The sequence below is a fragment of the Muscardinus avellanarius genome (genome assembly GCF_963383645.1).
Source record: "Muscardinus avellanarius genome assembly, chromosome: 13".
Lineage (NCBI taxonomy): Eukaryota > Metazoa > Chordata > Mammalia > Rodentia > Gliridae > Muscardinus > Muscardinus avellanarius.
Window position 1 is genome coordinate 102896 of NC_137799.1, and position 26187 is coordinate 129082.

General features: G+C 52.5%; 1 protein-coding gene across 1 annotated transcript in view; it reads right to left on the minus strand.

Moving 5' to 3' along the window:
* Nucleotides 1-2318: 2318 nt before the first annotated feature.
* The window catches only part of CACNA1B (calcium voltage-gated channel subunit alpha1 B), a gene marked incomplete at both ends in the record, with an annotated part of 192014 nt that continues 168145 nt past the window's right edge, over nt 2319-26187 (minus strand). The window contains 10 exons of the mRNA XM_080708432.1: nt 2319-2849; nt 3158-3402; nt 3654-3858; nt 4986-5102; nt 5195-5330; nt 8022-8149; nt 8889-9001; nt 9499-9606; nt 17248-17356; nt 20034-20130. Coding sequence (XP_080564558.1) covers nt 2319-2849; nt 3158-3402; nt 3654-3858; nt 4986-5102; nt 5195-5330; nt 8022-8149; nt 8889-9001; nt 9499-9606; nt 17248-17356; nt 20034-20130 — 1789 coding nt within the window. The remainder of the gene's footprint in view (nt 2850-3157; nt 3403-3653; nt 3859-4985; nt 5103-5194; nt 5331-8021; nt 8150-8888; nt 9002-9498; nt 9607-17247; nt 17357-20033; nt 20131-26187) is intronic.

A 26187-nucleotide genomic window follows, 5' to 3' on the forward strand; every position in this document is an offset into this window, starting at 1 on the left:
ATAAAGTTTTGCAACAAACCTTCAGTTTATATCAAATATAATTAAAAATTAACAAATGAGTACATTGTATCAAAAGTACGAAGATATACATTTCATGCACATACTTGTATAATGTATATATGTATATATTTTACATGCACACATAACTTGTTCAAACTACAGCCACTGCTTGACAGGTTCCAGATGCAGACAGCTGGTTGATGCATCTCAAATTTGGCAACTCACTATGAGATTTCAGGGGAAACAAACAATAGCTTGAGAAGAGACGGTACAGAAACAAACCCAAAGCCAGGAAAATAAGACATGATGTCTCCATTCCCCCTCATTGTAAATGTCATGAATGACAATGCCTAGAAGAATCCAGGCAAGAAGGCTAGATTGTGTGGATCTAGAAAAAGATAGTTCTTGACTCATGACTACCTGGGGAGACAGCTGTTGTTATACATGGAATGTATACATTCAACACCCAAGATAACATGGGCAGGGTGGGAACAGAGACAAAACATCAGTATCAAATGCACATCCTTCCCCTTTGCAACAGGGTAGAGTCACATGCGCAGTCTAAGAGTCCAGTTTAATTTTACCCTATTGGAATAAAATACTCTGCTATCGTTAAGTTTCAGAGTGTTGTGCCTTCACATAAGGAAATTGTATAAAAAGGTTTGGTCACAATCATGCTGAAACCCTAGACCAGGGGGTGGTCTTGTGTGTTTGTTTCTATTAAATGTGTCTTTTGTTGCATAGCCCTATGGTTAACAACATCCACTCCGTGAACATATCACACACACCCGTATCTCCTGTGAACAGACACGCACACACATCACACACAGCTTCTTTGAGAAGAATCATGGGGGTAGAAGCCAACAATCCACAGAGATCATCTGAAGTCTCAAAACATGGAGGATACAGCAATGGACTCACCTACATGCACCTTTTCTTCACAAGACAGACAGTCTTCCACAGTGTGTACACTGAATGCCATCTTGAGTTTGGGCCTTCCCTTTGGACAGCGGCCATGAGATTATGCTTCATTTGGCTATTGCCTCTCCGTGCCCGAGGCCAGGAATGTGCAGTGCTCTAGATACCCAGCCTCAGCCTAGGAACCAGCCCTGCCAGTCAGTCACCTCCTGCCCTGACGGTACGCGGCCCACCCGCCACCGCCCCACTCTTCCTCACTAGCCTTCTGCTCTCGTCAGCCTTCAGTGAAACTTACTTCACACATGACAGAGTTCATGCCCTATTTGGCAGGCATCCCATCCCTGAGAATCAGATATAGAACAGATTGAAAATGCCTCGCGTGAGCACACACTCTGCAGTTCTGCCTTCCCGCTGCCCTTGCTCATGGGGGGAGCATGGGTGCAGCTGCTGTTGCCAGCTGTGATGCTGTGGCTATGTCTGGTGTGCCCCACTGACACGAGCTTTCCCTCTGTTTGCTGTTCTAGGCAGTTCTCACACAGCCTACCTGATGTGGCTCCAAGGCCTCACCTTGCACAAGATGCCAGGAACCCGAGGCCAGGCACTTGGTCAGGCAGTGGGAACCAGGTTGTCGGGTCCACAGAGCCAGGCAGAGTCCAGACAGAGCGTCTCCTTGCACACACCATGAAAACTGGATACCTTCCTACAGGTTGGTTTTTTAAAATCCTGTTGACATTTCCTCCCCCATTTTTCTTGTTTTATATTTTTATAGATCAAGTATATAGAAATAACAAAAGGTGAAGGGTGTTGTGACTAAAAACCAGAACCACCAGGAAGGACTTTCTCCAGCTTTGGTCCTGTTGGGCAAGCAGTGTCCAGGGAAGGCAGGGCATCTGGTCCACCTCCACATACACTCGAGGGTCAGTGCCGAGGACAACAAGGGCAGGATTATGGAAGCTGGCAAGGACTGCCAGGCCGGGGCTGGGCTCTGTCCCATGGCTCCAGGTATGCCCTGCCCTCCACACCATAACCCATCCCCACAAGACTTACACCTCCTAAAAAAGGCTCTGAGTTACCACTCCAGATCCTGGAGGCAGCCATGACATAGATTTGGACCCGCGGGTCCATCTCAGCTCAGCCACTTTGTGCCTAGGAGTGGATCGTGGCACGAGACCCAGGAAGGCAGCACACGGGGGTTAGAGAGCCACATCCCTCTACGAAGGGGCTTTATTAGTCCATCCAGTGTAAAAGGAGGGGGAGAGAGAGGAATGGTGGCCTCCACCACAGAGGCCATGAGGCAAGGACCCTTCTGGGGCTGCAACCCTGGAGCCCAGCGTGGATGATAAAACTCATCAACTGGAGCCCGCGCCTGCTGCCTGCAGGTGTGGGCAGCCGCGGTGCAGCTAGCACCAGTGGTCTTGGTCAGGGTGGTGGTAGCTGTGCCGTGCCCGGCCACCGGTGCTGAGTCCCAGAGTGCAGTGGTAGCCATTGGGCACACGGCGGAGAGGGTGGGACTGGGAGGTCAGGGAGGACACGTAGGAAGTCCTGGAGGAGCGGCCCGAGTTGGTGGCCATGGCCTCCTCAAAGGTGAGTGTGTCCTCAGGCAGAGTGTGGGCAGAAGCCTCGCTGTCCAGACGCTGGCCCAGGTATGGGTCGGAGCCAATGCGAGATCCCGGAGCCAGGGGCTGACTCAGGGGGTCTCTCTGCAGCAGAGCGTTGTGTTCAGAAAGGCCGCGGCTGAGCCGGCCAGGGGAGAAGGCGGGGAGGCTGCTCTGAGCCCCAGCGAAGTGGACGGGTGAGGAGTTGGCCGTCTTGTAAGTGATGCTGGGGCGGGGGGTCAGGGGGGTCTGGGGCAGCTGCCTCCGCCCACCTCGGCCCGGGGTGCTAGCACCAGATGTTGACAGCAAGGGGCTCCCATTAACTGAACCACTACCCTACATGAAAAGGAAACAGCAAATAAAGAATGAAAACCAAACAGTGTGGGGCACACAGGCCACGGGCTTCGAGGAAGCAGGAGGCAGGGTGGGGACCAGGAGGAGAGGTGGAGGGGCCCGCACAGGGGCAGGAGTGAGGACAGACCATAGGTCAGATGTCTACCATCAGGGAAGAGAGGAAAGAAGCTGCTGGAAGAGAGCGGTGAGGATTTGGAACCATCCCAGGGACACAGCAGCCAGGGAGGTGGGCAGGGGCAGAGGGAGCTTGGGCCCTTGGGGATCATGGGGCGAGGAAGGCCACTGCTTACCTGTGGGTGGGGTCCTGGCTCCGGCCCAGCTGTAGGAGATGTGGGGTGGCTGCTGAGGGGGGGCTTGGGCTGTGGATGTTCACGACCTCCGAAGCGGTCGCAGGAGTAGAAGCGCTGTTTCTCTGAGGAGGATGACGAAGGCTGCCTCCGTTCCTGTGAGCGGCCCCGCTCCTGCTTGCGCTCACGCCGGCAGCCTGTGGGCCCCTCTCCTGGGGGCAAGCTGGGCCCCACGGCACTGTTTGGGGCTGGCCCAGGAAGAGAGGAGGTCATCTCGGCTGAACCCAGCACAGGCCCACCCCCCACTCCAGGGGCAGCAGGACTGACCTCAGCAGTGCCAGGAAGAGAAAGGGGTGGGCTACCCGGTCCTGCCTTGTCCCCAAACTATGTCTCCTCCCACCCACCCTCAGGCCATGAGCTACACCAAGGAAGAGGGTCCCCTGGGCTGCATCCAACTCGGGCCAAGAACACCAAGGCCCCCCGAGCCCTCCACACGCACCGCCATCTGTGTCAGGAGGCTGGCTGGGCCCCTTCTCTAGGGACCTCTGCTTCTTGTCCCTGCGGCGGTGGCAGCGGTGGTGGTGGTGATGTGGTGCCTGGCTAGGGGGAGGGCGGTCCAGGACAGCGTTGCAGAGGTGGGTCCCATGGGGGCGCTGGGCCAGCGTGGAGACGGAACGTTTCATGGGGCTGGCATCAGGGGCAGGCTGAGGGCAGGGAGTAAGGACAAAGGAGCATGTCCTGAGTGCACCTGGGGACACTGGGACTATGGGGCAGAAGAGCTGCTCAAGTCAAGTCAGGAGCCAGGCCTGGTACAGAAGACCCCCACCCCTGCCAACCCTGTGTGGGCCACGGGTCCTGCCAGGAAGGGGGCTACTGGGTTGGCCACAGAACCCCAGGTGGAGCCATGGCTGCCTCACCAACTGCATGGGGTTGTTTTCTCAACCTGTCTGAGGGCTTGGCCTGAGTCAGGACCAGTGGAAGGCACCCTCCCTGAAAGCTCAGTCACAGCCAATGCTCCTCGAGGGTGAGGAGGGAGTGGCTCAGCCCTTGGTCCAGCCTGGGGCAGCCTGAAGATCAACCTGGGCTTGGTGGAAATAGGGCAGAAAGAGGCGAGGAGAGGGGAAAGAGGATAGAAAGGGTGAGGGCGAGGCCACAAAAGCACGGATCCTGCAAAGGGCAGACAGCAAGGGGATGGGAGGGGACTACCCCCTCCCATGCTAAAGGTCCACACCAGGAGCTACGAGGAGGAGGTGAGGTGGAGAATGCACAGCATGGCAGGCCCTCCAGGTACACCAGCTTCTCTGCTTCAGAAGTAGGGACCTAGCAGTCCCTTCTCTGTGTCCTTGGGAAAGCAGCTTACCCTTGGGTGTGTTCAAAGCCTCAGCCATCTCTAGGTGAGCATTCCTGCTCCCTTAGTCAAATGTATACCAGAAGAGATGGACCTCCCAGGGGACTGAGAGGGAAGGGCGTCCAGGGACAAGGACAAGAAGGGTCATCCCAGAGCTTCGATCAGAAGCATCGGCTGAGCATGACGCACCGTTTTCTGAACGGGGGTGGCTGTGGTGCAACAATGGGGTCCCAGGAAGGGAAGAGGAAGAGACACTAGAGCTGGGGGTTCAGAGCTTGGGGCCAAGGCCCCTGTCTCCTTCTAGAAGGCTCTGAGGGGTGGGCTACCCTGTGAGGCCCACAGTGTTTTGGAAGACCATGGGGGCTGAAGGTATCCAGTCTGCAAAGGCTCTCAGGGAGGCTCCCGGTGGGGATGCACAGGTACCTGCTTCTCCTCACTCCAGGATGCACATGGTTATGCCCAGATTCCTCCAAGACCACCCACCTGTGTTTCTGCCGCCAGGCGGGGCATAGAGGCAGCTCGGCCCTGGCTCTCCAGCCCAGGTTGGGGCTCCCCATCAGGGTCCCTCAGCGCCACGTTTTGCATCTGGACATCCACAGCCTGGGGGGACAGCAGGCCCCAGTCACACCACACGAGGTGCTGTTTTACCCTACCTGCTCGAGTCTAACACACCCACTCCAGTGAGGGCTCACCAGTGTTCCTGGCTGCCCCACAGGGATCTCTGCAGAGTGGCCACGCTCCAAGGGTGCCCTGGTCTCACAGGGTGCATCCTGGGTCCTCTGGGTGCCCCAGGACAAGGACTCCTTGATGCCACTCTCTTGGGTTTGTCTGCAGAAAAGAAGAGGGATGTTCCGTAGAGGCTGGAGACTCATGGGCTGCAGAATACCCACACAGGAGCCCAGTGCTCCAAACTGCCAGGAATGCCCACCAGCCACACAAAGTCAGGTGTCTGTCCACTCATCCCCTTCAGGGACAGAACAAGCCATTTCACAACATAGGAGTTCCTACATGGATACATACTCTGAACCCAAGTGCAGGCTCATCGAGGGACACGGGCCCCATATGGGTTGGAGCAGAATGAGGCTCCAAGGCAGAGAGCTCATTTTGAGGGAAGCCTGGGCCCATCGTTTCCTGACCTGGGACAATCAATGTGTCCTCAGCTTTGCACAGGAATGCATCTGTGAGATGGATGCAGAGCTCATCCCTGTGCACAAGACCATGATGGAATGAGAGGTGAAGCTTGGGCAAATGAACAGTAGCTGAAGAGATGCTGCTGACATTAACGCACAGTGGCCCCTTGCTGGAGGCGCCTCCTTGCCTCCCCAAGCACCCCATTCTGAAGCCCTTTCCACCCTTCCGGTGTTTGCTCAGGTGTCAAGCTGCACAACTTGCCCCTGCCTGCCCTCACTAGGCTCTGAGCCTCTCTCTGCATACTCACACCAGGGCTCTCAACTAGCATTGGATGTGCTGGGTGGGCTCACTCACACTCATGACATTAGTGGCCACAAAGGTTGCTGCTCACACCTGGAGCTCAACATGGAGACAACCCGGCTGACTACACTTCTAACCATAGTGGTGGCACAGACACAGCAATCCAGGCACATCCCTCACAGGGTTTCTGTGAGAATCACCCTTTGTCCTTCAAGAGCATGGCAGGCACATCCAGCCAACATGTGGCATGCGCAGGTCTGGACTCGAGGTACTTCCAACCCTGAAGTCAGAGGCCAGTGCCCAACCAGTCTGATAAGGTTTTTATTTACCTTCCCTAAAAAAGCTGTAATTGTCTTATGAAAAAGCTGTAATGGCTGGGCATGGTGGCACATGCTTGTAATCCCTGCACTTGGGAGGCTGAGAGGAGGATCGCACAGGTTCGAAGCCAGCCTCAGGTACTTAGTGAGGCTCTCAGCAACTTAGTGAGACCCTGTTTCCAAATAAAATATAAAAAAATAGCTCTGGGAGTATAGCCTGGAGGTAGAAAGCCTCTGGGTTCCACCCCCCAGTACCACACACACACACACACACACAAAGCTATAATGAAGGAAGTAAAGTTAATTTCTTCCTGAAAGTTTGGTTCAGATGAGCCCAAACAAACACCTCATGCTCTCTCCAATGCATGCATGCACAGACATACCCTATCAAACACACACATGCATGCAAACACACAATCAATACCCTCTCCAACACATAGGCACACACATCCATGCACATTCCACTCCAATGTGCATGCATGCACACACACACACACACACACCCTAACATACACATCCCCTTCAACACACAACCTCTTTGAGACACATCCACACACATGCTCTCCAACAAACATACATGCACATCCTCTCCAACACCCACACACACACCCACACACACACATACACACACACACACGTGTATGTCCTGTCCACACTCTCTCAATGTGATCTTACACGGTAACACATTCACTCTCACACTTTCACATTCATGCCCACATTCACAATTCACACAGTGACACAGTCACTTTTACATACACTCAGAATCATCTGTTCAAATGAAAAGTGGGACCCCAGACAACTCATGGCAAAGAGAGAGAGGCTGGGGGCAGGGCTGGTGCTGAATAGGGATCCCTGGATTCAGAGCACCTGTAGCCCAAGCTCTCTTTTGCACTGCTCACTGCCCAACTTGAACATGGGCCTGGCTGCACAGTACTCTGGCAGATGGGATGTTGCCCAATGAGGCAGGAGCCTAAACACAGTACACAGCCTGAACTTGTCATTCTTGAACCAGCACAAGGCAGCTGGGCCAACTGGAACTGATGGGTGATGAGCACATGTGACCATGTGCCTCACGCAGGAGCTGCTGTCCAGGAAGCCTGTAAGAGCCCTGTCCCTGTGAAGCCTGCCCCCTCCAGCACCAATCCCCACCCTGAATGAGAAGAAACATGGTAGTTTGTGACCAAGAAATGTTATGGTAAGAGAAAAATTGTGACAAAAGGACCTGACCAATTTGTCTATGAAATACAACAGCCTTGGAAGTTAATTCCAAAATTGGGATTTGGGAGGACAATGTCTCTGAGGAGCCAGGAGGTGAGAGCACTGACAGGTAGGGGAGGAAGGCTGGGCTAGAAGTGGAGACATTTTCTGAATGGTCTGAAGGGACTAGAGGCCAGCAACCGAGCAGAGTCTGGAGCAGAGACAAGCATCCTAGGAGCACGCTTTCTAGAATGTCAGAAGAGCTGAACTATCTCATCCAGCAGCTCCGTGTTGCCTATCTGAAGCCACAGGACCTAAGTTCACAGTTAGAAACCTGGAAAATAAAAACCCACTTGTGGTAGCAACCCTCGTAGGGTTCCATGCTCCACAGCTAGCCAGCCTCTGGGGGCACTCTCAGTGGGGTGGGCACTCCCTGAAACCAGGATTGGACTCTTATGGCCTAACAAGGCTCCAGATAAGCCCCTTCTCCCTTCAGTGGGAAGTGATGGATTTTTTTTCTTTCTCCCCCACTGAATTTGGTACCCTCCCTACCCATCCTGCACCCAGAACTCACATAGCCCCACCATTGCTGAGAGAGGTGGAACTCTTCTGCTGAAGGAAAACCCGAGCTCCTCGGAGCACAGCTGGCTGCGTCTGCTCCAGGGTGGCCTTCAGAGGGTGGAACAGGGATACGGGACCCATCTGCAAAGGACACACAGAGAGGAAGAGCTGTAAGGGGCCAGGTCTGCGTACTTATGAGGTGTCCTCAGCATCGCATGACAGGCCAGCTCTCCAAGCCCAGGTCAGCGTTCCATCCTGCATCAAGAGGTCCTCTGGGCTGAAGGGACTGTAGGAATGACCAGTGAGTCTGCCCTTGCATAGAACAAGCACCAGGTGTCCCATCCCAATGCTGGGCAAGCGTCTCAGGGGCGTGTGAGTCTACAGAACTCTCCAGACAGAGCCTCTGTGTGACCACTGAGGACATGGCTGTGACGGCCACAGGAAAAGGGCCCAGCCCTTCCCAGTCAAGAGCCATGAGTAGAGCCAACAGTGCCCCTGGGCCAACCAGTGGCCTTGGGCGGTCTCTGTGGTGGCTGACAGAGTGCAGAGACAATCAGTTCTGCTTCTTCCTGACGAAGACTCCTCCTCAGACACATTTGGCACCTTCCTTCTCCCACCTACCACTGGAAGAAATGTCACCCAGGGCCTCTGTTCCAGCCCCCTTCCCCTCTCCCCCCGAAAAGCAGCTCTCCGAGTCAGGGGTTCCCCAGCACAACCAGGGAATGTAATGAAGAGTAGGAAGGCAGAGTGAGCCTTTCTCCTTCTGTCACTGTGCTTTTTCCAAGAAGGGTGTGGGTCTACCACCACTGCCCAATTTCCAGAGGGGACCAGGGACTGAGAGGCATGAGAGTTACTTCTGGGGAGTCCTAGAGCCTAGTACCTGGGATAGGCCTCCTGGGCCTTGGTGAATCTGGTCTCTGGTGGTTTTGTTCTGTTTGTAGAAGTCAAATATCATTAGAGCTGCATAGACTTTCCCCACTGTCATCTCATCAGCTAGAAAGAAGAGCAGAAAAGGACTCAAAGGTGGAGGTTTGGAGGAGGAACGCAGAGAAGGCACGGAGGAGTGGGCACCGTAGAGTGAGGAGGAAGCCTCTTCATCGTCCCACCATGTGGACTTTGGGAAATGCGTTGGGGCTGATGGGCTCTCCAGCAGAACAGGACACAGCTCTAGGGCTCCTCCCAATGCTGCACCTGTCTCACCCTGAGTGGATCTGACTCATCCTGAGGCCCCTCTTAAGTACCTCCTCTGTCTCTGCACCCCTAGCTAGGATTCCCTCTTTGCCCTTCTCCTAATGTTTATTTTAATATGTTACCCACACTAAGGGGACCCCAGGTCACCTCCCACAGTCACTGTGCTGCCCAGTGTCCCTACAGGGCAGACCAAGAGGAGGAGGCAACCTCCCCAAGACAACATGCCCCTGCCTCTCCCTCTGTGCCTCTGAGGGGTTGGGAAAGTGGCGAAAGAGGGTATTTGTCATCCTCACACTTACGCTTGTGGGGTGGTACCAGTAAATCCAGAGTCTTCTGGGGCAGATTTGCCCACACAGAAGAAATTTCCTTCCTCAGCTCTGCGTCACACTGGTGCTGCTTTGTCCCAGCTGGGCAAGACAGAGGAAGGGGAGACAGACATCAGAGGCGACCCCACGGCCTCCATCCAGGCAAAGCTGAGGCAGGCTGTTGGGGTGGATGAGGGTGGTTTGGGGGGAAGATGGGATGCAGACAATGCTGGAAGAAGAGACTCCACTCTCCACGCTGGTGCCCTCCAGGACAGCACGTGATGGACAAGTATATGTGTGTCCACAGGTACGTGTCCACTGTATGTCCATGTGCTGGTGTGCACAACACATGGCAATTATGCACACATGTGCTTATGTGAACAGGGTACATGTCTCCTGTGCATGTGTGTGCTTATGTGTGCTTGTAGGTACATAAGTACCCATGTACATATATGCATACTGCATGCATACGCGTGTGTAGGGCTGGCAATGGGGATTTGGAAGGAATATGGTAGCAGGAAGGAACGGAAGGAATATTTAACTGTGTTTCCTGAGCACCCACTGGATGTCGAGTGCTGTTGTAGATGATAAGACAAAAAACAAAAACTACTGTTCTGGGGTTTGCACTGCTCTATTCTATAGAACAGTGGCAGAAAGTAAAAAATAAGTCTGTATGCAGGACAGTGAAAAGTGCCAAGGACAGGAAAAGAAGAGTGGAGTAGGGTAAGTCGGCAGAGGGCTCAGTCTTCAACAGAGAGGTCAGGAAGATGCCTACAAGCAAGGCAGCATGGGTGCGAGACTGAGAGCAGGAGACCCACCAGGGCAAAGGCAAGAGAGCCAGGAGGGCAGCAGTGGGCAGAGAAGAGGAGCAGGCGAGAGGCTCCAGGTAGGAAGCCAGAAGGATAAGACAATCTAGTGTAACCTCTTAAAACAAGGTTCATGAAGGCATAATTCACACGTGGGGAATGGTTTGCCTGCTCTATGAATGTGGTAAATGTATTCACTGACCTAATCAAGATGGGGAAGAGCTGCCTCCCCCAACCCCCGAGCGCCTGCTGAGTCAGTGCCTCGCCGCTCAGCCTGGAGCCACTGACACGCTGCATCTCCACAGTTCCGCACCCTCCAGAACGCCACGCGATGTACCCAACACACACAGGCTCCTCTCGCCCTCACGAAGCATGTGGGAATCACCTGCGACTGTGCTCTCACCAGCAGCTTTTCCTTTTCGTTACTTCACTGTATCAGTGTGTCTGTTTACCCATCACCAGCTGAAGGACACGTGAGTCGCTCACAGTTCTGGGCAGTTATGAATAATCCATAAACATTTGCATGCAAGTTTCTGTATGGGTGTGTATGTTTCCATTTCCTAAGTGGGGAAGGCAAGGCTATAAAAGTAATAGCAAACTGTTTGGCAAAGGGAATGTACCATTTTGTATTCCCATAAGGAATGCACAAAAATTCTAGTTGCCCTGCTTAACATTTTCATAAATATCTCACTAAATTTTTGGATCAATACAATGTTAGACAATGAAAGATGTTCTGTAATTTTAATTATCCTAGTACATGAGTTTGGACCTGCCCCGACTACCTGATAATGCAGAAACATGAGTCCCATCATAGACCTGACTCGGATCTGCCTTTCCACAGACCGCTGGATGATCCCGATGCTCACTGTTCAGAAGTCTGAGACACTTGGCCCTAGTGCACGCTATTCTAAGTGAAACTTGTGACAAAGGATAAGCCTGAGCAAGTTTATAAAAGTGGCTTAGAGATACAGCAAATGGACTAAAAAGAAGGCCTCATCATAGGCAACAAAGAATCTTTTCTGAAAACGCACTGGACTCAGAACTACAAATGACATTCTGAGGGTGGGGAAGGGGACAGCATAGTCAGAGCCTTGTGAGCCTGCTGAGGAATTAGAAAATGATGGGTAGCTGGGCGTGGTGGCGCATGCTTGTAATCCCCGCGCCTGGAAGGCTGAGACAGGAGGATCGCACAGGTTCAAAGCCAGCCTCAGCAACTTAGTGAGGCTCTCGGTAACTTAGTGAGACCCTGTTTCCAAATAAAATATAGAATAGGTCTGGGAGTATAGCCTGGAGGTAGAAAGCCTCGGGGTTCCACCCCCAGTATGAAGAAGGAGAAGGAGAAGGAGAAGGAGAAGGAGGAGAAGGAGAAGGGCAGACACTGAAATTTAATCCAGAAAAAAAATTACATTTTTAAAGGTAAGGGGGAAGTCATTTTTCCCTTGTAGTGCTAGAGATTCAACACAGTCTGCCAGTGTACTCTATCTCCAGTCCCTAGAATCAGTGTTTTAAGCTGAGATTATTTTCTATGGCCCAGTAATAGAAAGTAACTCAAATGTGCAAATCAGCATTAGGCATGGCTGTGTGCAGTGGCATGTGGCTGTAGTCTCAGCTACTCAGGAAGCAGAGGTAGGTCATTTGAAGCTACCCTCAGCAAAAATACAGTTGGGGGTGTAGCTTGGAGGTAGAATACCCCTGGGTTCCATCCAAACTACACTCCTAATCATATTTTATTTTTTATTTGGAAACAGAGTCTCACTAAGTTTCTGAGGATAGCTTCAAGTTTGTGATCCTCCTCAGTCTCCCAAGTACTGGGATTACCAGTATTTGGCATATGCCACCATACCCAGATACTCCCACTCCTTTTTAAAATGTATTTTGAGACAGGGTCTCTCAAAGTTTCCCAGACTGGCTTTGAACTTGCAATCTTCCTACCTCTTCTTCTTGAGTATTACAGATTATAGGTAGGCACTAGCGTATCTAGCTCGCTTATTTTCTTATGAAGTTGTAACATATCAGATATTTGTTTAGCAAATACTTTTTCTATGAAGTTTTGGGATTTTTTTATGTATTATAGATACCTATCAATATTAGATATGTGTAAAGAAAAATTTTTTTCTAGTCTTGGGCTTATCTTTTCATGTTATTGTTTTGGTAGTGCTGGGGATGGAACCCAGAGCCTTGTACATACTAGGCAAGTGCTCCACTGAGTTATATCACTAATCCTTAAGCATCTTTGAAGAGCAAAACATTTTTTTTTTTGGTGGTACTGGGGTTCCTGGAAGCCCTTCTACCTCCGGGCTACACTCCCAGACCTATTTTTTACATTTTCATTTTGGAAACAGGGTCTCCTAAACCAGCACGCGCGGCTGGCTTCGAACCTGCGCGATCCTCCTGTCTCTGCCTCCCAAGCGCGGGGATTACAAGCGTGCGCCACCACGCCCGGCAGAGCAAAAGATTTTTTATTGATTGATGAGAGAGGGTTTCACTATGTTGCCCAGGCTGGCCTTGAACTCAGTCTACTGAGTTGCTGGGATCACAGGTGTGTACCACTGTTTACAGGTAAAAGTTTTAATTTGGTGAAGTTCAGTTTATCGATTTTTTTCTTCTATAGTTCATGTATTTTGTTGTTTTAAGAAATATTTGCCTCATTCAAAGTTGCCAACAATTTTCTCCTGTGTTTTCTTCAAGAGGTTTTTATAATTTTAGATTATATATATATGTCTATGATCCACTTCAGTTTTATAGGTGAAAGTATATGCTATGGATTGGATTATGTTTCCCCAAAATTCAAATGCAGAAGCCTGACCACCAATGTGACTATGTTGGAAGATAAGGCCTATAAAATGTAGTTAATTTTAAAATGTGGTCATAAAGGTGGACCAGTGTCTATAAGACGACAGCTACAATCTCATTGTGCTGTCTTACCCTGTGAACTCAGAAGGCAGCCCCTGAGATGACCGCATCAAAACAACTGCCTACCAGCCAAGAGAAGAGGCCTCAGAACAAAATCTACCTCCTCAGGTTTGGACCAAACCTTGGATCAGCCACCAAAACTGAAAAATAAATCTCTAGGTTGTTTGTTTGTTTGTTTGTTTTGCAGTATTGGGGATGAAACCCAGGGACATTCTACCTCCAAGCTACACCCCTCACCCTTCTTTTTTATTCTTTATTTTGAAACAGGGTCTCACTGAGTTGCAAAGGGCCTTGCTAAGTAGCTGAGGCTGTCCTCAAACTGCAATCCTCCTGTCTTAGTCTCCCAAGCACGGGGATTACAAGCATGCACCACCACACCCGGCTAAATCTCTGTTGTTTGTTTGTTTGTTTTTGTTTTTTGGTGGTACTGGGGCTCCTGGAAACCCTTATACCTCTGGGATACACTCCCAGACACCTATTTTTTATATTTTTATTTGGAAACAGTTTCTTAAGCCAGCATGGCTGGCTTCGAACCTGCGCGATCCTCCTGGTTCCACCTCCCAAGCGCAGGGATTACATATGTGTGCCACCATGCCCAGCTCTAAATCTCTGTTTTTTGGGTTTTGGGTTTTTTTTTTTTTGTGTGTGTGTGGTCCTGGGGTTCCTGTAAACCCTTCTACCTCCGGGCTACACTCCCAGACCTATTTTATATATTTATCTTTTCGGAAACAGGCTCTCTTAAGCCAGTGAGGCTGGCTTCGAACCAGTGCGATCCTCCTGTCTCCGCCTCCTAAGTGTGGGGATTACAAGCGTGCACCACCACGCCCGGTATCACCTCTAAATCTCTGTTTTTAAGCCAGTGTCTTCGGTATTTTGGAAAGGCAGCATGAACAGATGAAGACAGTGTGAGTTGAGAATGTTTTTCTTTTTGCATATGGCTATCCAAAATTTTCTAGAACTACTTGTTAGAAATGATTATCTTCTTCTTACTGCCTTTGCAACTTTGTTGAAAATTAGCTGACTATATGAATGTGTTTCTATTCTGTCTCTACCCTTTCATTAACATGATCAATATAGCATTTAGTTTTTCAAAACTGTCATTCAAGTTCTTTTAGGTTTGTACAAAAATTTTAGAATTAATTTGTAAATTCCTGCCACAAAGCCAGTTGGGATTTTTACTGGGATCCTTGATTCTAATTATCAATATGGGACAACTGGTATCTCAGCAACACTGTCTTCCTTCCCACCCATGAACAGGACAGTGCTCGATGTGATTATACTTACGTGAATTTGAAATTTACAGCACACAGATATTACATATAGATTTTATAAAGCTGTCTAGCAATGCAGAAGTCTTTCATGGTTGTGGTATTTTAATGTAACCTCTGTTCTTGTTTCAAGTGATCATTGCACACAGAAGTGCAATCATATACTGACCTGTATCCTGTGACCTTGTTATACCCACTAGTTCAGTGACTTTCAACTTTATGTTAGCGGAGGCATTTTTATTTGTTGATCCTATTTCTTTTCTTGCCTTACTGTCGTGGCTCTAACTTCAAGCACAACACTGAGCTGGGTGGCAGTAGCGGACATCTCTGCCTCGTCCCCCATCTTGGGTGGCTAAAGTCAATCTTCCTTTGTTGAATGTGGCATTAGCTTTTATTTCCCCACAGATATTCTGAATCATATCTATGAGAAGATATGATATAATTGAGGAAGATTTCTTTAATTCTGACCTTATATTAACTTTTTTATCCTGAATAAATGTTGAATTTTGTCAAATGCTTTTTCTCTGTGACTTATCAGATATCACACAGTTTTCATTGTTTGCTATAGTAAATTATATTGAGTATTGAACATTGAACCAGGTTTGCATTCCTGGGATAAACCCTAGCTGTGTCTCCCCGCCCCCTTTTTTTTTCCTTTCTTTCCTTATTTTCCTTTCCCTTTTTTTTTTTTTGGTGGGTCTGAGGATGGAACCCAGGGGCATTCGACCTCCAAGCTACAGCCCCTTCCCTATTTATTCTTTGTTTTGAAACAGGGTCTCACTAAGTTGCAGAGGGCCTCACTAAGTAGCTAAGGCTGTCTGCGAACCGTGATCCTCCTATCTCATCCTCCCGAATGCTGAGATTACAAACTGGGATCACAAGCTGCACTCCCATGCCTAGCACCACGCTTGGCTAAGCTGTGTCATTTTGAGTTATCTGTTTTTATATACTGCTAGTTTTATTTTACAAAAGTTGAAGATTTTTCTATCTCTGCTCATGAGGTATATGCATCTGCAATTTTATTTTCTTGTCTTATCATTGTCTTTTTGTATAAAAGTAAAGCCCATTGTAAATAAATTGGGAAATACTCCCCCCTTTCTATTTTATGGAAGAATCAATAGAATCAGCATTATTTCTCAGTTAATGTTTGGTAGACTTCACCAATGATGCCATTTAGGCCTGGGATTTCTCTGTTGAAAGGCTGTCCACCCTGAGTTTAACACACGAGACACCACTGCGGTCACCTATTCTTCAATGAGCATGGCAGTTTGCATTTTCAGGGACTTTTCAGTTTCATTTCAGTTGTTGCGGGGCTGGCACGCTGTTGATCACAGAATGCCACCGCCACCTTCGGCTGTCAGCGGGGCCTCTGTCCCTTACATCGGCGATTTGCATCTTGTCTCTTCTTGATCAGTCTAGCTAGAGGCCATCAGTCGCACCCATCTGGTTTCCACCCTGATCGTTCTGGCTGTTGTGCCAAGGATAGACTGAGGGGTGAGGGCAGATGCAGATCAGCCCGCAGGCTGCAGCAGGCATCAGGAGTTACCAGGCTAGGGCCAGGAGACGGCAGGGGCAGAGGGAGAAAAGCAACCTCTTGCTAGATACATTTTGAAGGTAGACTCCAGAAGAGATAAGAGATCAGAGATGAGATGAAGAAAACTGAGGTGCTCAGAATGGCTCCAAGGTTCTGACTTAAGGAACAGACTCCCCACCGTTGATGCTGGGAAGCTGTGAGAGGATTTGGAGGCTGAAAGGTCAGCAAGCTGACTGGACACTGACTGGCATCCAAGTAGAAGCTCAGTCCACTTGAGGGATATAGGCATGGGCTAAAATACAAAATTGGAACTCATCATATGCAAAAAAACAAGCGAGTGGAGCCAACAAAGAGAATGTTTGAAGATATCCCCACAATCCAGAGTGGAGGAGGCAGGAGGGACCAGTAATGGAGACACAGCAGGTTTTAAGTAGAAGGGAACGAGAACTCAGGAAGTCTGGGGAAGGGCCGTAGTTGAAGACTGAGAATCAGCCTTCGGGTTTGGCCACATGGAGCACATCAGGAAAAGAGTGGGACACAAGCCCATCTGGAGACCAGGAAGGAGAATCAGACAGCAGAGACCAGTGCACAGGTTGCTGGTTGATATGAAGGGATCAGCAGAGAGGAAGGAGCAGAAATGTTTAAGGAAGGAGTCATAGTAGTATGTTCACATACTGACACAAGTAACCCAGTAGAGAAAAAAATCAAGATAAGAAACAAGAGACAGAAAAATCAACTAGATAAGAAAGGGAAAATAAAATTGCATGTGACGTCCTTGGAGGGTGATATAGGGATCCGGCGTACAAAGAGGCCTGGCCTCAATTCCTCACAACAGAAAAGGAGGCTGCACTCCAGGACACAGGTGCGGAGGTCCCCTGAGGTGGCTCCAATCTTCTCTGTGAAGGGGAGGGAAGGCAGAGGGAGCAGACGGCACTCAAGGCCTGTTGTGGGCCGGGACAGCTATGCCCTGCTTCACCACTACCTGACTCCAAATAGCCCAGTCCCGTTGTTGCATTTCACTATGCCCTGATTCCTGATGAAGGGGGTCATGACCATGCTACAACACAGGGGGTCACCAGGAGCCAGAGCCAGTGCCTGTCACAGCAGCCCTGCCTCTCGACAGAGTTGCCCTCACACTCCTCCTGTACATCTGCCTGGAAATGGCCCTGGAGGGTGATGGTCTGTGGCTAGTGCCCTCCCTGCCCATAGCCACCTCACTCACCTGGGGCCAGCTTGATCTCCAGTGCAGTCCGGATGAGGGCCATCAGCGTGGATGTGAAGTGTACTGTCATGTCTTCATTGGAGATGGGCATGTTCATACGAACCAGGCGCTGGGGATGAGTGAGGGCAGGTCAGGGCCAGGAGTGTTGGGGTTACCCCACCCCAAGACTACACAGTGCTTGGGTCCCCTAGAGGCTGGTGGGCCTCCTGAGGTGGTCCCTGTGGGGGCATGGGTCCAAGCATCTTGGGTAGAGAGGAGTTTTGCCAGCATTCACAGTCTCCCTTGACCCCTGCCCTCTCCTGGCTGCAGAAAAGCAGAAACCCAGGTAAAGTCCATAGAGTGAGACCTGGCCAGAAGCCTGGGTCCCTCTGAGAGAATGGGACATCCTCAGCTGAGGATGGCCCACTGCCCATGAGTGGAAAGGGTAGGTCAACTTTGCTGAGGAGGGCAGGCCCAAGGTAGAGGACCCAGGACAGCTCATAGACAGGACGGGGGACATCCTCTGCCTGCCCTGCCTCCTCCATGTGCAGCTAGGTAGTCTGGACCAAGGGTGGTGACCACAACTGTCATCCTGTGGTCCAGCCCCAGGAGGTACTTCTCAAGGGGGAGGCCTGAGCCATGGCTCAGGCCTGGTGGGGCTCTGCCTCTCACCACCCACCAGGGGCTGGGAAGATATGCTCGATGCCACTCAAAGGCAGAGACGGTCTCAACTTAGGCAGCAAGGGGAAGCTGAGAGACCAGCTCCTCCTGGCTGGATGCACTGGAACCGAGGGCACTGCACAGGCCCAGGTCCACCAGTGGCAGCGTGAGTGGTGAGGAGCACTTTGCCCCCGCCACGGCAAGCAGCCAGCCCCTCCCTCGCCTCAGATTCCAGGACAGAGCAGCTGGAGACAGGCACCAGTCCTCTGCAGGGCCAGCAGCCGGCCAGAGCCTTGGATGCTGAGAGCTGAAGATGCCTCGAGGAGGGAGTGGGTCTCGGGTGTGCCTGGGAGCCTTGGCTGGCCAGATAGAGCCCAAGAGCACCATGACCTCCCTGTGGGTTGCACAGGATGGGGGCTGGAGACAGGAGCTTCTCCCTGGGGTCTGCATCCTGCAGCTGCACAGCCTGTCAGCCACGTCTCTGGGGAGGGCCACCCAGCGACCTGGCCCCATATCCTGTATCCTCCATGTGGCGGGAAGGGGGGTAGCTAAAGATAGGAGCCAGACTCTGTTCCCTGAATGCTGGCAAAGCCCCATCAGGCACATCGAGTCATAGAGCCAGGACTTCACACAGCATGTGTGTTGTGCACTGGGAGAAACCTGCTTTGCAGAGCGTGGCATCCCTGCAGACCAGCACCAATGGCAGTGCGCTAGGCCAAGAGGTTCCTCTCCTGGGAAGGGAGTCGGGATAGGAACAAAAGAGGGGCAAGCAGGTGGTTTCCCAGAGGGAGAGCTCTGTCCTGAGTACATGAAGGCTGCCCTTTCTGGGCTCCCACCCGCCTGCCCAGGCCTTCAAGGGCCAGAAACCTTGAAGCAGCAGAGAGGCCAGGCCAGGGCAAACAGGTGCCCCCCAAGCATTCTGAGCATCTCCCAGGCCCTCCCCCAGGGCATCCACTGGTCACACCCAGAGCCGCAAGGTCAGCTGGCACAGCTGGGCAAGGTCTAGTAGCCCTGCTGCCTGGCCTGGGTGCTGAGGTGGACAGAGCTCTCCCTCTTGGGGGCCATGGCTACAGCCTCACATGCAGGGCCTCTGGCAGATACCACATGCTTGTGAGTCAGGGGCAAGCATGTGAGGGGCTGAGGAAGACACTAGAGGCATCTCTGTGGCTGAGAGAAGCCGCTCGACTCCCAGAGGCTGCACTGAATCAAGTGGCAGATGAAGACCTAGAAGGGGGCAGAGACAGTGTGGATAGGAGTGTCTAGAAAACTAGAAAGGAAGGCTGGTGGGAGGCTCTCCAAGACAGAGGGAAATGCAAGCTGACCCTGCTTACGCAGAGCAGCGGGACCCAGAGGGGCTCGAGGGTGGGTGGCTGGCAGGTAGAGCTGGTAGAAGGCAAGGGCCACATGCTCTGCTTTGTGCCCAAGAGGGAGGCCTGGAGGTGCCCTCGGTTCATCCTCTTCCTTGTAGATCAGCGACACGGGATTCCTGGGCATAAGGCATTCCCCTCCTGCAGTTCTCTCTGAAACCCTAAGAACGATGGCACCCCTTTGCTACACCCCTTACTTCTCAACAGCACAGTGCCTCCTTCCCAACATGGAGCCCAGAAAGCCCTTGGAGACTGCAGCCCGGCTCTGGGGCGCTTTGCACTTGCTGAGCCTGGCAGGCAGGTGTCTATGTGCAGAAGCACCGGAGCCCCGCAGGCCCCAACCTCCACCCCTGGGCCAGATCCTGATGCCTGACAATTCCTCCTGTGCCAGGGCCTGGGGAGAGCCAGGGTGGCCCTGAGCTCAGGATAAAACAATCTCTGTCCCCTCATTCCTAGGAAGGGGAGGGAAGAGGAAAGGGAAAGGGGCAGGGTGGGCGCTGGCTCCATCTTCCTGAGCCTCTCTTGGGCTATCAGCAGAGGAGGCAGACAGACCCATGAACCTTGCAAGGGCCAGGCCAGGGACATGTTGGTGGCCATGTCCCTCTGTCTAGGATGGGAGCAGAGACAGGGTGGGGGATAAGAGAGAAACAATGAGGAAGCCAAGTGCAGACAAACAGCCAAGCCCTGAGAGAGCAGACAGGAGAGCCCACGTGCCCCGTGGCTCAGCGCAGCTCGGCAGGCCCCGCCCTGCAGACAGCTGGGGGTGCCCGTCAGGTCTACCTTGTATGCAACTCGAGCAGGGCATTTCTTCCCCAGCCCCAGAGGCGGGGACATGTGCTTCAGCATCTCAAACATGTCATTGTAACTGATGCGCCCACTGGAAACCCGTCCCAGAGAGGCCCGGCAGTGGGCGGTCCGCGGGAGGAGGCGCAGCAGGAGGGGTGAGCAGGGAGCAGGGTGGGGAGGAAGCAGACAAGAAAACAGATCCAGTTAATCAAAGCCCGGGTTAAACACCCAGACTCAAAGTAGGTAGAATGAGGGGTTTCTCTGCTGGTCTTGACCCTGGTTGCCCCCACCCCCGAGCCTCATCTCCTAACTCCAGCCCCACTCAGGGCAGCGGGCGGGGGTGACGTCTGAGCTAATGAACATGGAAGGGGGAGGAAGGGCTGCATCGGGGCGGCTTTGGGTTGTGAATTTCTGGTTTTACTCTTTTAGGACACAGATGAGGCCAAATCAGAAAGAGCAGTTTCACCATGCATAAGAGCTGATAAGTTATGCAGAGACGGGGCTGGGCTGAGTACAGCAGCAGTGTCAGCTGTCTCAGCAGTCAGATTTGCTTCCAACGAGGCCTAAAGTGAAGAAAATCTACAACAGACCAGAAAACTAGAGGGAAGCCCCTTAGCTCTCAACCACGGGGCAAGTCCTGCTCCAAGCCCAGAGACGCCCGAGGCCAGCCCATGGCAGGGCTGCTGCTGGGGTCAGGGCTGGGTGGGGACAAGACTGCAGGAGGGGAGCCGCTGGGCGGGCGTAGCCGGGGCCACTCTTGTGCCCACAGGTCTGGACCAATAGGCAGACAAGCCCCCTGTGGGCCTGGAACCCAAGGCTTAGGACTCAGGGAGATTTCTGGGGTTGGTGATGGAGTCTTCCCAAGCTCAGAGGCCACAGACTGGGGCCTCCTTCAGCTCCTACAGTGTCTGCAAGTGGATCTGGGGTCCCAGAGCCACAGGAGGTTCAGGCCCTGCCTTTTCCTGACAGGCGGATCTGCCTCAGACCCTGCCCTCCTCCCACAGTCCCACCAGGGCTCCTCCACCGGTCTGAGGGGATCAATCCAGAGATGATGCAGGAGGGCTTATCTGTGGGCCCCACTCTGCTCTGCCCTCTCCTCCCCCAGAGACACAGAAGCCCCTTTGAAGCCAGAGGGGCAGCTGCTCCTTCTTACTTATGCCCATGCTCCCTCTCCTGGGTCCTTGCCCTCTGGCCTGTCTGACCATCAGCCCACCCATGAGAGCCTGGAGGAAAAACCGGGTGAGATGGCTGCTTCCTTGGTGCAGGCGACCCTGACCCAGTGCCCACCCAGCGGCTGGTCCTGGCCAACGTAGCCCAGCCAGAAAGCTTTCTGTGCGCTGTCTCCAAAGGCTGCCTGCCCCCAGCCAGCTGAAGGGGTTGGGAGATTAGACAGGGACCAAAGCATCCGGGAGACCAGAGTGCGGGACAGGGCAGGACGAGAGGAAAGAGGTGAGGTGTCATCATGCCCAAACCAGGCAGGGAGTGTGTGCTGTGTTTGCAGTTTGGGCAGGGAAGTATGTCAGATGGAGGCTCTGAAGTTGCAAACCTTGTAGGCCAACCTACGAGGGCAGTTCTTCCCTAAGCCAACGGGTGGCGCAATACAACGCAACAAACTGTACATATCCTTATAATGAATCCGGCAACTGGAAAGGAAATGTCACAGGTTATGGCAACAGAGGCAGGATGGAGCCCGTCCCGCCCACCCACCCAGCCTGCAACGGAGGGTGTGGCCGTGGGCAGCTGAGGTGGATGTGAGGTTGCTGCTGGACAGTTGTTCCCAGCTGGGCCTGGGTTTGGAGAGCCCCAGGAGGTGTGTCAGTCCCAAGGTAATTCCACAAGCCAAGAGAGGCAGGGAACACTCTGTATAGAACATCTGTGTGTTCCACAGAGGCAGAACACAAGGCCCTGCCCGCCAGTCCCACAGCAAGCCCCCTTGGCACACACTGTGCTGTCTGTGGCCTAGAAGTCTCACCTGGACCTTCCAATGCTCCTGCAGTCAGTTCCTCCTCTCGCTGCCTGGGAGCTGGAGCTCTCCCCACAAGTCTCCGTCTGCCCTGGTCCTTCACTACCCTAACACCAGTTTGTTTCTCCATCATAGCGACCTCAAAGGTGCACACCTGTGGGCCCTATTTCCCTGGACACCAAGTCATGCTCTGGAATCTGCTGGCCCAGCTAAGGACACTCTCCAGCCCGGACTGGCACCGTCAGCCACCACCACTGCCTCCCTCTCCTACACTGAGCCCCTTAGTCCAGTCAGCTCCAAGTTATGTTGAATTTACTTCTGGTAATCAGGAAAGAAAGAGAAAGCACCACTGGCCTCACCAAGGTGCTTGTTCACCGTTGGACTTGAGGGGCCATCATAGGGGACCTAGGTGCACAAGGGGCCCTGCAGCCTCACAACTGCCCCGACCATCAAACCTGCCAACTGCTACCAAATGAAAAATGAGGACCTAATACTGTCATTCCCTGACTCAAAAGATTTCCCGCTGTCTATAAAACAAAATCCAAGCAACTCACTGAATGCAGTTCCAGGTAGCTTCTCAGCCTACACCAGCCTTCCTTCTAGCCTTTTGTGACACACCCTCCACTCCAGGCTCCTCACCTATGCACCTACCTCTAGCCTTCTCACGTTCAGCCCTTCTCAGAAACGCTTGACCTTGAGCTACAGCCGCTGCTGACCCACCGTACAACCTGGCTGAGACTGACCACACGTGCCTGCTTTGCCTTCAGACCCTATCCCCAGCACACAGCAGCTGCTCAGGAAATGTTTGTTGGACAGATGGATGCACATAAAAATGAGCAGACAGAGTGCGCCAAGGAATGTGGCTGCAATTCTTTTCTCAAGTCTACACACTTCACCCCAAGTGCTTAGGCAGCAAAAGGGAGGCTGGGAAGGCAACTCCAGAGGTCGACAGCTTCACACGCAGAGGCCCCAGAGCATGCATTGCTCACACACATGCACACTCGCAAGTGCACGCATGGCACATGCTCACAGACATGTGCATACAGACACACAATGAGGTCACGCACAGATGAACACATGTGTGCACAAGTGTATGAACACACCACACATCCCCATGGGCATGTACATATAAGTGAAAAATTCACACACACAAACACACATGGATACATACTCTCACAACTATGTGTGCATACAAACATGTACATGCACCCCATATGATCGTGTGCATATACATGTACACACACTAAAATGCATATGCATACAGATTATGAATATGCTGCACAGGAACTCATGTGCACACAAATATGCCCATGCATGTGCACACCATAAGTACAAATGCCCGTGCTTGTGCACACATACGGCCACATGTATGTGTGCACATGCATACACATATGTCGGAAGATTTAACAAAGTTTTGTTGTGGTTTCAGAATTTCTCCCTAAGAATAAGATGTCCAAGTTGTCGCTGGGTAATAAAATGACCACAAGCCTGACTCTGTCGTGGAGGCTGCTGAGCGACTGAGGCGCCCTCTCTTCTGCCCAGGAAAAGGGCGCTACACCCCATCTTCTCAGTTGCAGCTGCTGGGCTGTTGGCCAGCTCAGGCAGTCCAGAGGGCTGCACTTCGGCCTGCACCGGCAGGAGCAGAGTCAGGTGTGTTTTTCAGATCAAAGCTGGCACTTCAGGCTCTCGGGTCTGTTGTGTTATATATTATGTGCCATCTCTGGGATGAGGCTTAAGTTCTGCTGCCTACGCTCCAATAAGAACTTTCCTTATCATGTCCCTGACTGCCCACTCCTTCCAGAATCCCAGTTACCCAAACTCTAGAATGTGGAGAGTTTGAACCACTGCTGAACATGTCACAAAGCTGCAGTCAGCTAGGTGTGTTTTCTGCTCTCGCCTGTGGCTGGATGTGAAAGGCCTGGCTCTGTAGCTCGTAAAGGTTTAAGGCGTGTTGACTCCTCTTTCAGGCTTCACCCTTTAGTGCAGATTATGTCCTATAAAGTGTCTGTTTTCTGTAACACACTCTTTTTGGGAAAATGTTCTGGAAACAGCAGTGGCTCCTCACACCAGTCATGACAGCCTCCTTAGGGTGTTCCTGCATCACACCTCAGCTGGACTCTCTACTGACCTGGGCTAACAAGGTTGGCCTCTGCCAGCCCCAATCTGGCTGGTCTTCCTAGCCACAGACTCAGTAAAATATCCCTGAGCTTGTACGTTCCCGCCAGAGGCCTGGGCACTGCAGGGCAAAGATGTACTTACATTAGACACAGCAGGGCTCTACAAAGCCACAAAAATGGGCATGTGTGCCACAAAGCACAAACAATGACTGGGCTTCTTCTGCACAGTGTAAAACTATAAACTTCTCATTAGAGTGAAAATCGTATACAGAGATGCAGTGGGCCTGGAAGAGCCTGGACAGGAAAGGCCCTCAGCCCCGGGCCCTGGTGTCACAGAGGCTGTGGGGCTTGTCCAGATGAGGGCTTTGGGAGCCTTGTCCTGCATCCTCGCGATGGTGAGCAGGTGCTCCCCAGAGGCTGAGGACATGTGCCGAGGGAGCCCAGTCAAGCCCCAAGCCCTCTGGTTTGCTCAGTGCTTCTCGGTCTGGGCTGCAAGTTAGGGGAAAGCAGGCAGAGCCCAAGAGGCCCCACGGGCAGCAGGACCCTCGTGAGGTCACCCCCCCAGGCACCACAGGGCACTGAGCACGGAGATGTGCCAGGCAGACAGGGCAGGCGGGGAGCATCACCCACGTAAGTGAACCAGTGAATGGGTAGGTGAGTGAGCCAATGCTACAGTGAGGGAGAAGTCCATGAGGGAGCGAATGAGCGGACAGTGAGCGAGCCAGTCAGCGCGCAATGGGGAAAAGTCAAGAGGGAGAGCGAGTTAGTAATGAGGGATGAGTGACTGGGAAATTCATTCATTCACGCATGCGTGAAAGAGTTAGTAAAGAGGGAATGTTCACAGAGCGAGTGTTCGTTATGCATAGACGAGCAAGTGAGCCAGGGAGCGTCTAAGTGAGGAGTGTATGAGCAAGTGAACGGTGGCTAGGTGAGCGGGGAGCACGTGGCTGTGGGTGAGCCGGGACGCGAGTGCGCGCATGACTGTGGGTGAGCCGGGACGCGAGTGCGCGCATGGCCTAGCGAGTGGCTAGGTGCGCGGGGAGTGCATGGCTGTGGGTGAGCCTGGACACAAGTGCACTCATGGACTAGCGAGTGGCTAGGTGGACAGGGAGCGCGTGACTCTGGGTGAGCCGGGACACGAGTGCGCGCATGGCCTAGCGAGTGGCTAGATGAGCGGGGAGCGCGTGGCTGTGGGTGAGCCGGACGCGAGTGCGCGCATGACTGTGGGTGAGCCGGGACACGAGTGCGCGCATGACTGTGGGTGAGCCGGGACGCGAGTGCGCGCATGGCCTAGCGACGTACATGGCCTAGCGAGTGGCTAGGTGGACGGGGAGTGCGTGGCTGTGGGTGAGCCTGGACACGAGTGCGCTCATGGACTAGCGAGTGGCTAGGTGGACAGGGAGCGCGTGACTGTGGGTGAGCCGGGACACGAGTGTGTGCATGGCCTAGCAAGTGTTTACAGTGGACGGGGGAGTACGTGAGTAAGAGAGTTGTTGGCGGGTGCAGAGCGGAGCTGCTCTGCTCACCTGCTTGTGGTCTCACTCTGGGGCACAGAGTGACGTGAGTGTACAAGGCACTCCGTGAACATGGTCTGAGATACTTCACTTTCTGACCCAAACCCTCATCCACAAGACCTTTGCTCTGCCTGGAAATGAATCACCTCTCATGTATGCAGCATGGTAAACCTTTTCTGCCTTGAGAAACGGGTCTTAAATGCTAGACCCTTCCTGATAGCTCTTCTGGTCTTAACAGAAGTTCTTCAAGTGCCCACGACATGCAGCCAGGGCTAGGGTACAGAGGTGCACACTGGCTTCTGTCTCCAGGAAGAAGACCTGAACCCTCGGGGGTCCTAAGACCCCCATGTGATTTTTGCCCTCAAAGCCCCCTGCATGTACCAGGGTGGTATGGCTATGATATCTCCATGTACCCTTACAGGGCAGGCTGTGGGAGAGGTGGAGCTCCTCTATACCAGGAGTCTCACAGAACCCTTGGAAACTTCCCACAACCCCTATGCACAGGTACCTCCTGTCTCTGCCCTGGAACTGCATCAAGGCACACGAGACCAAAA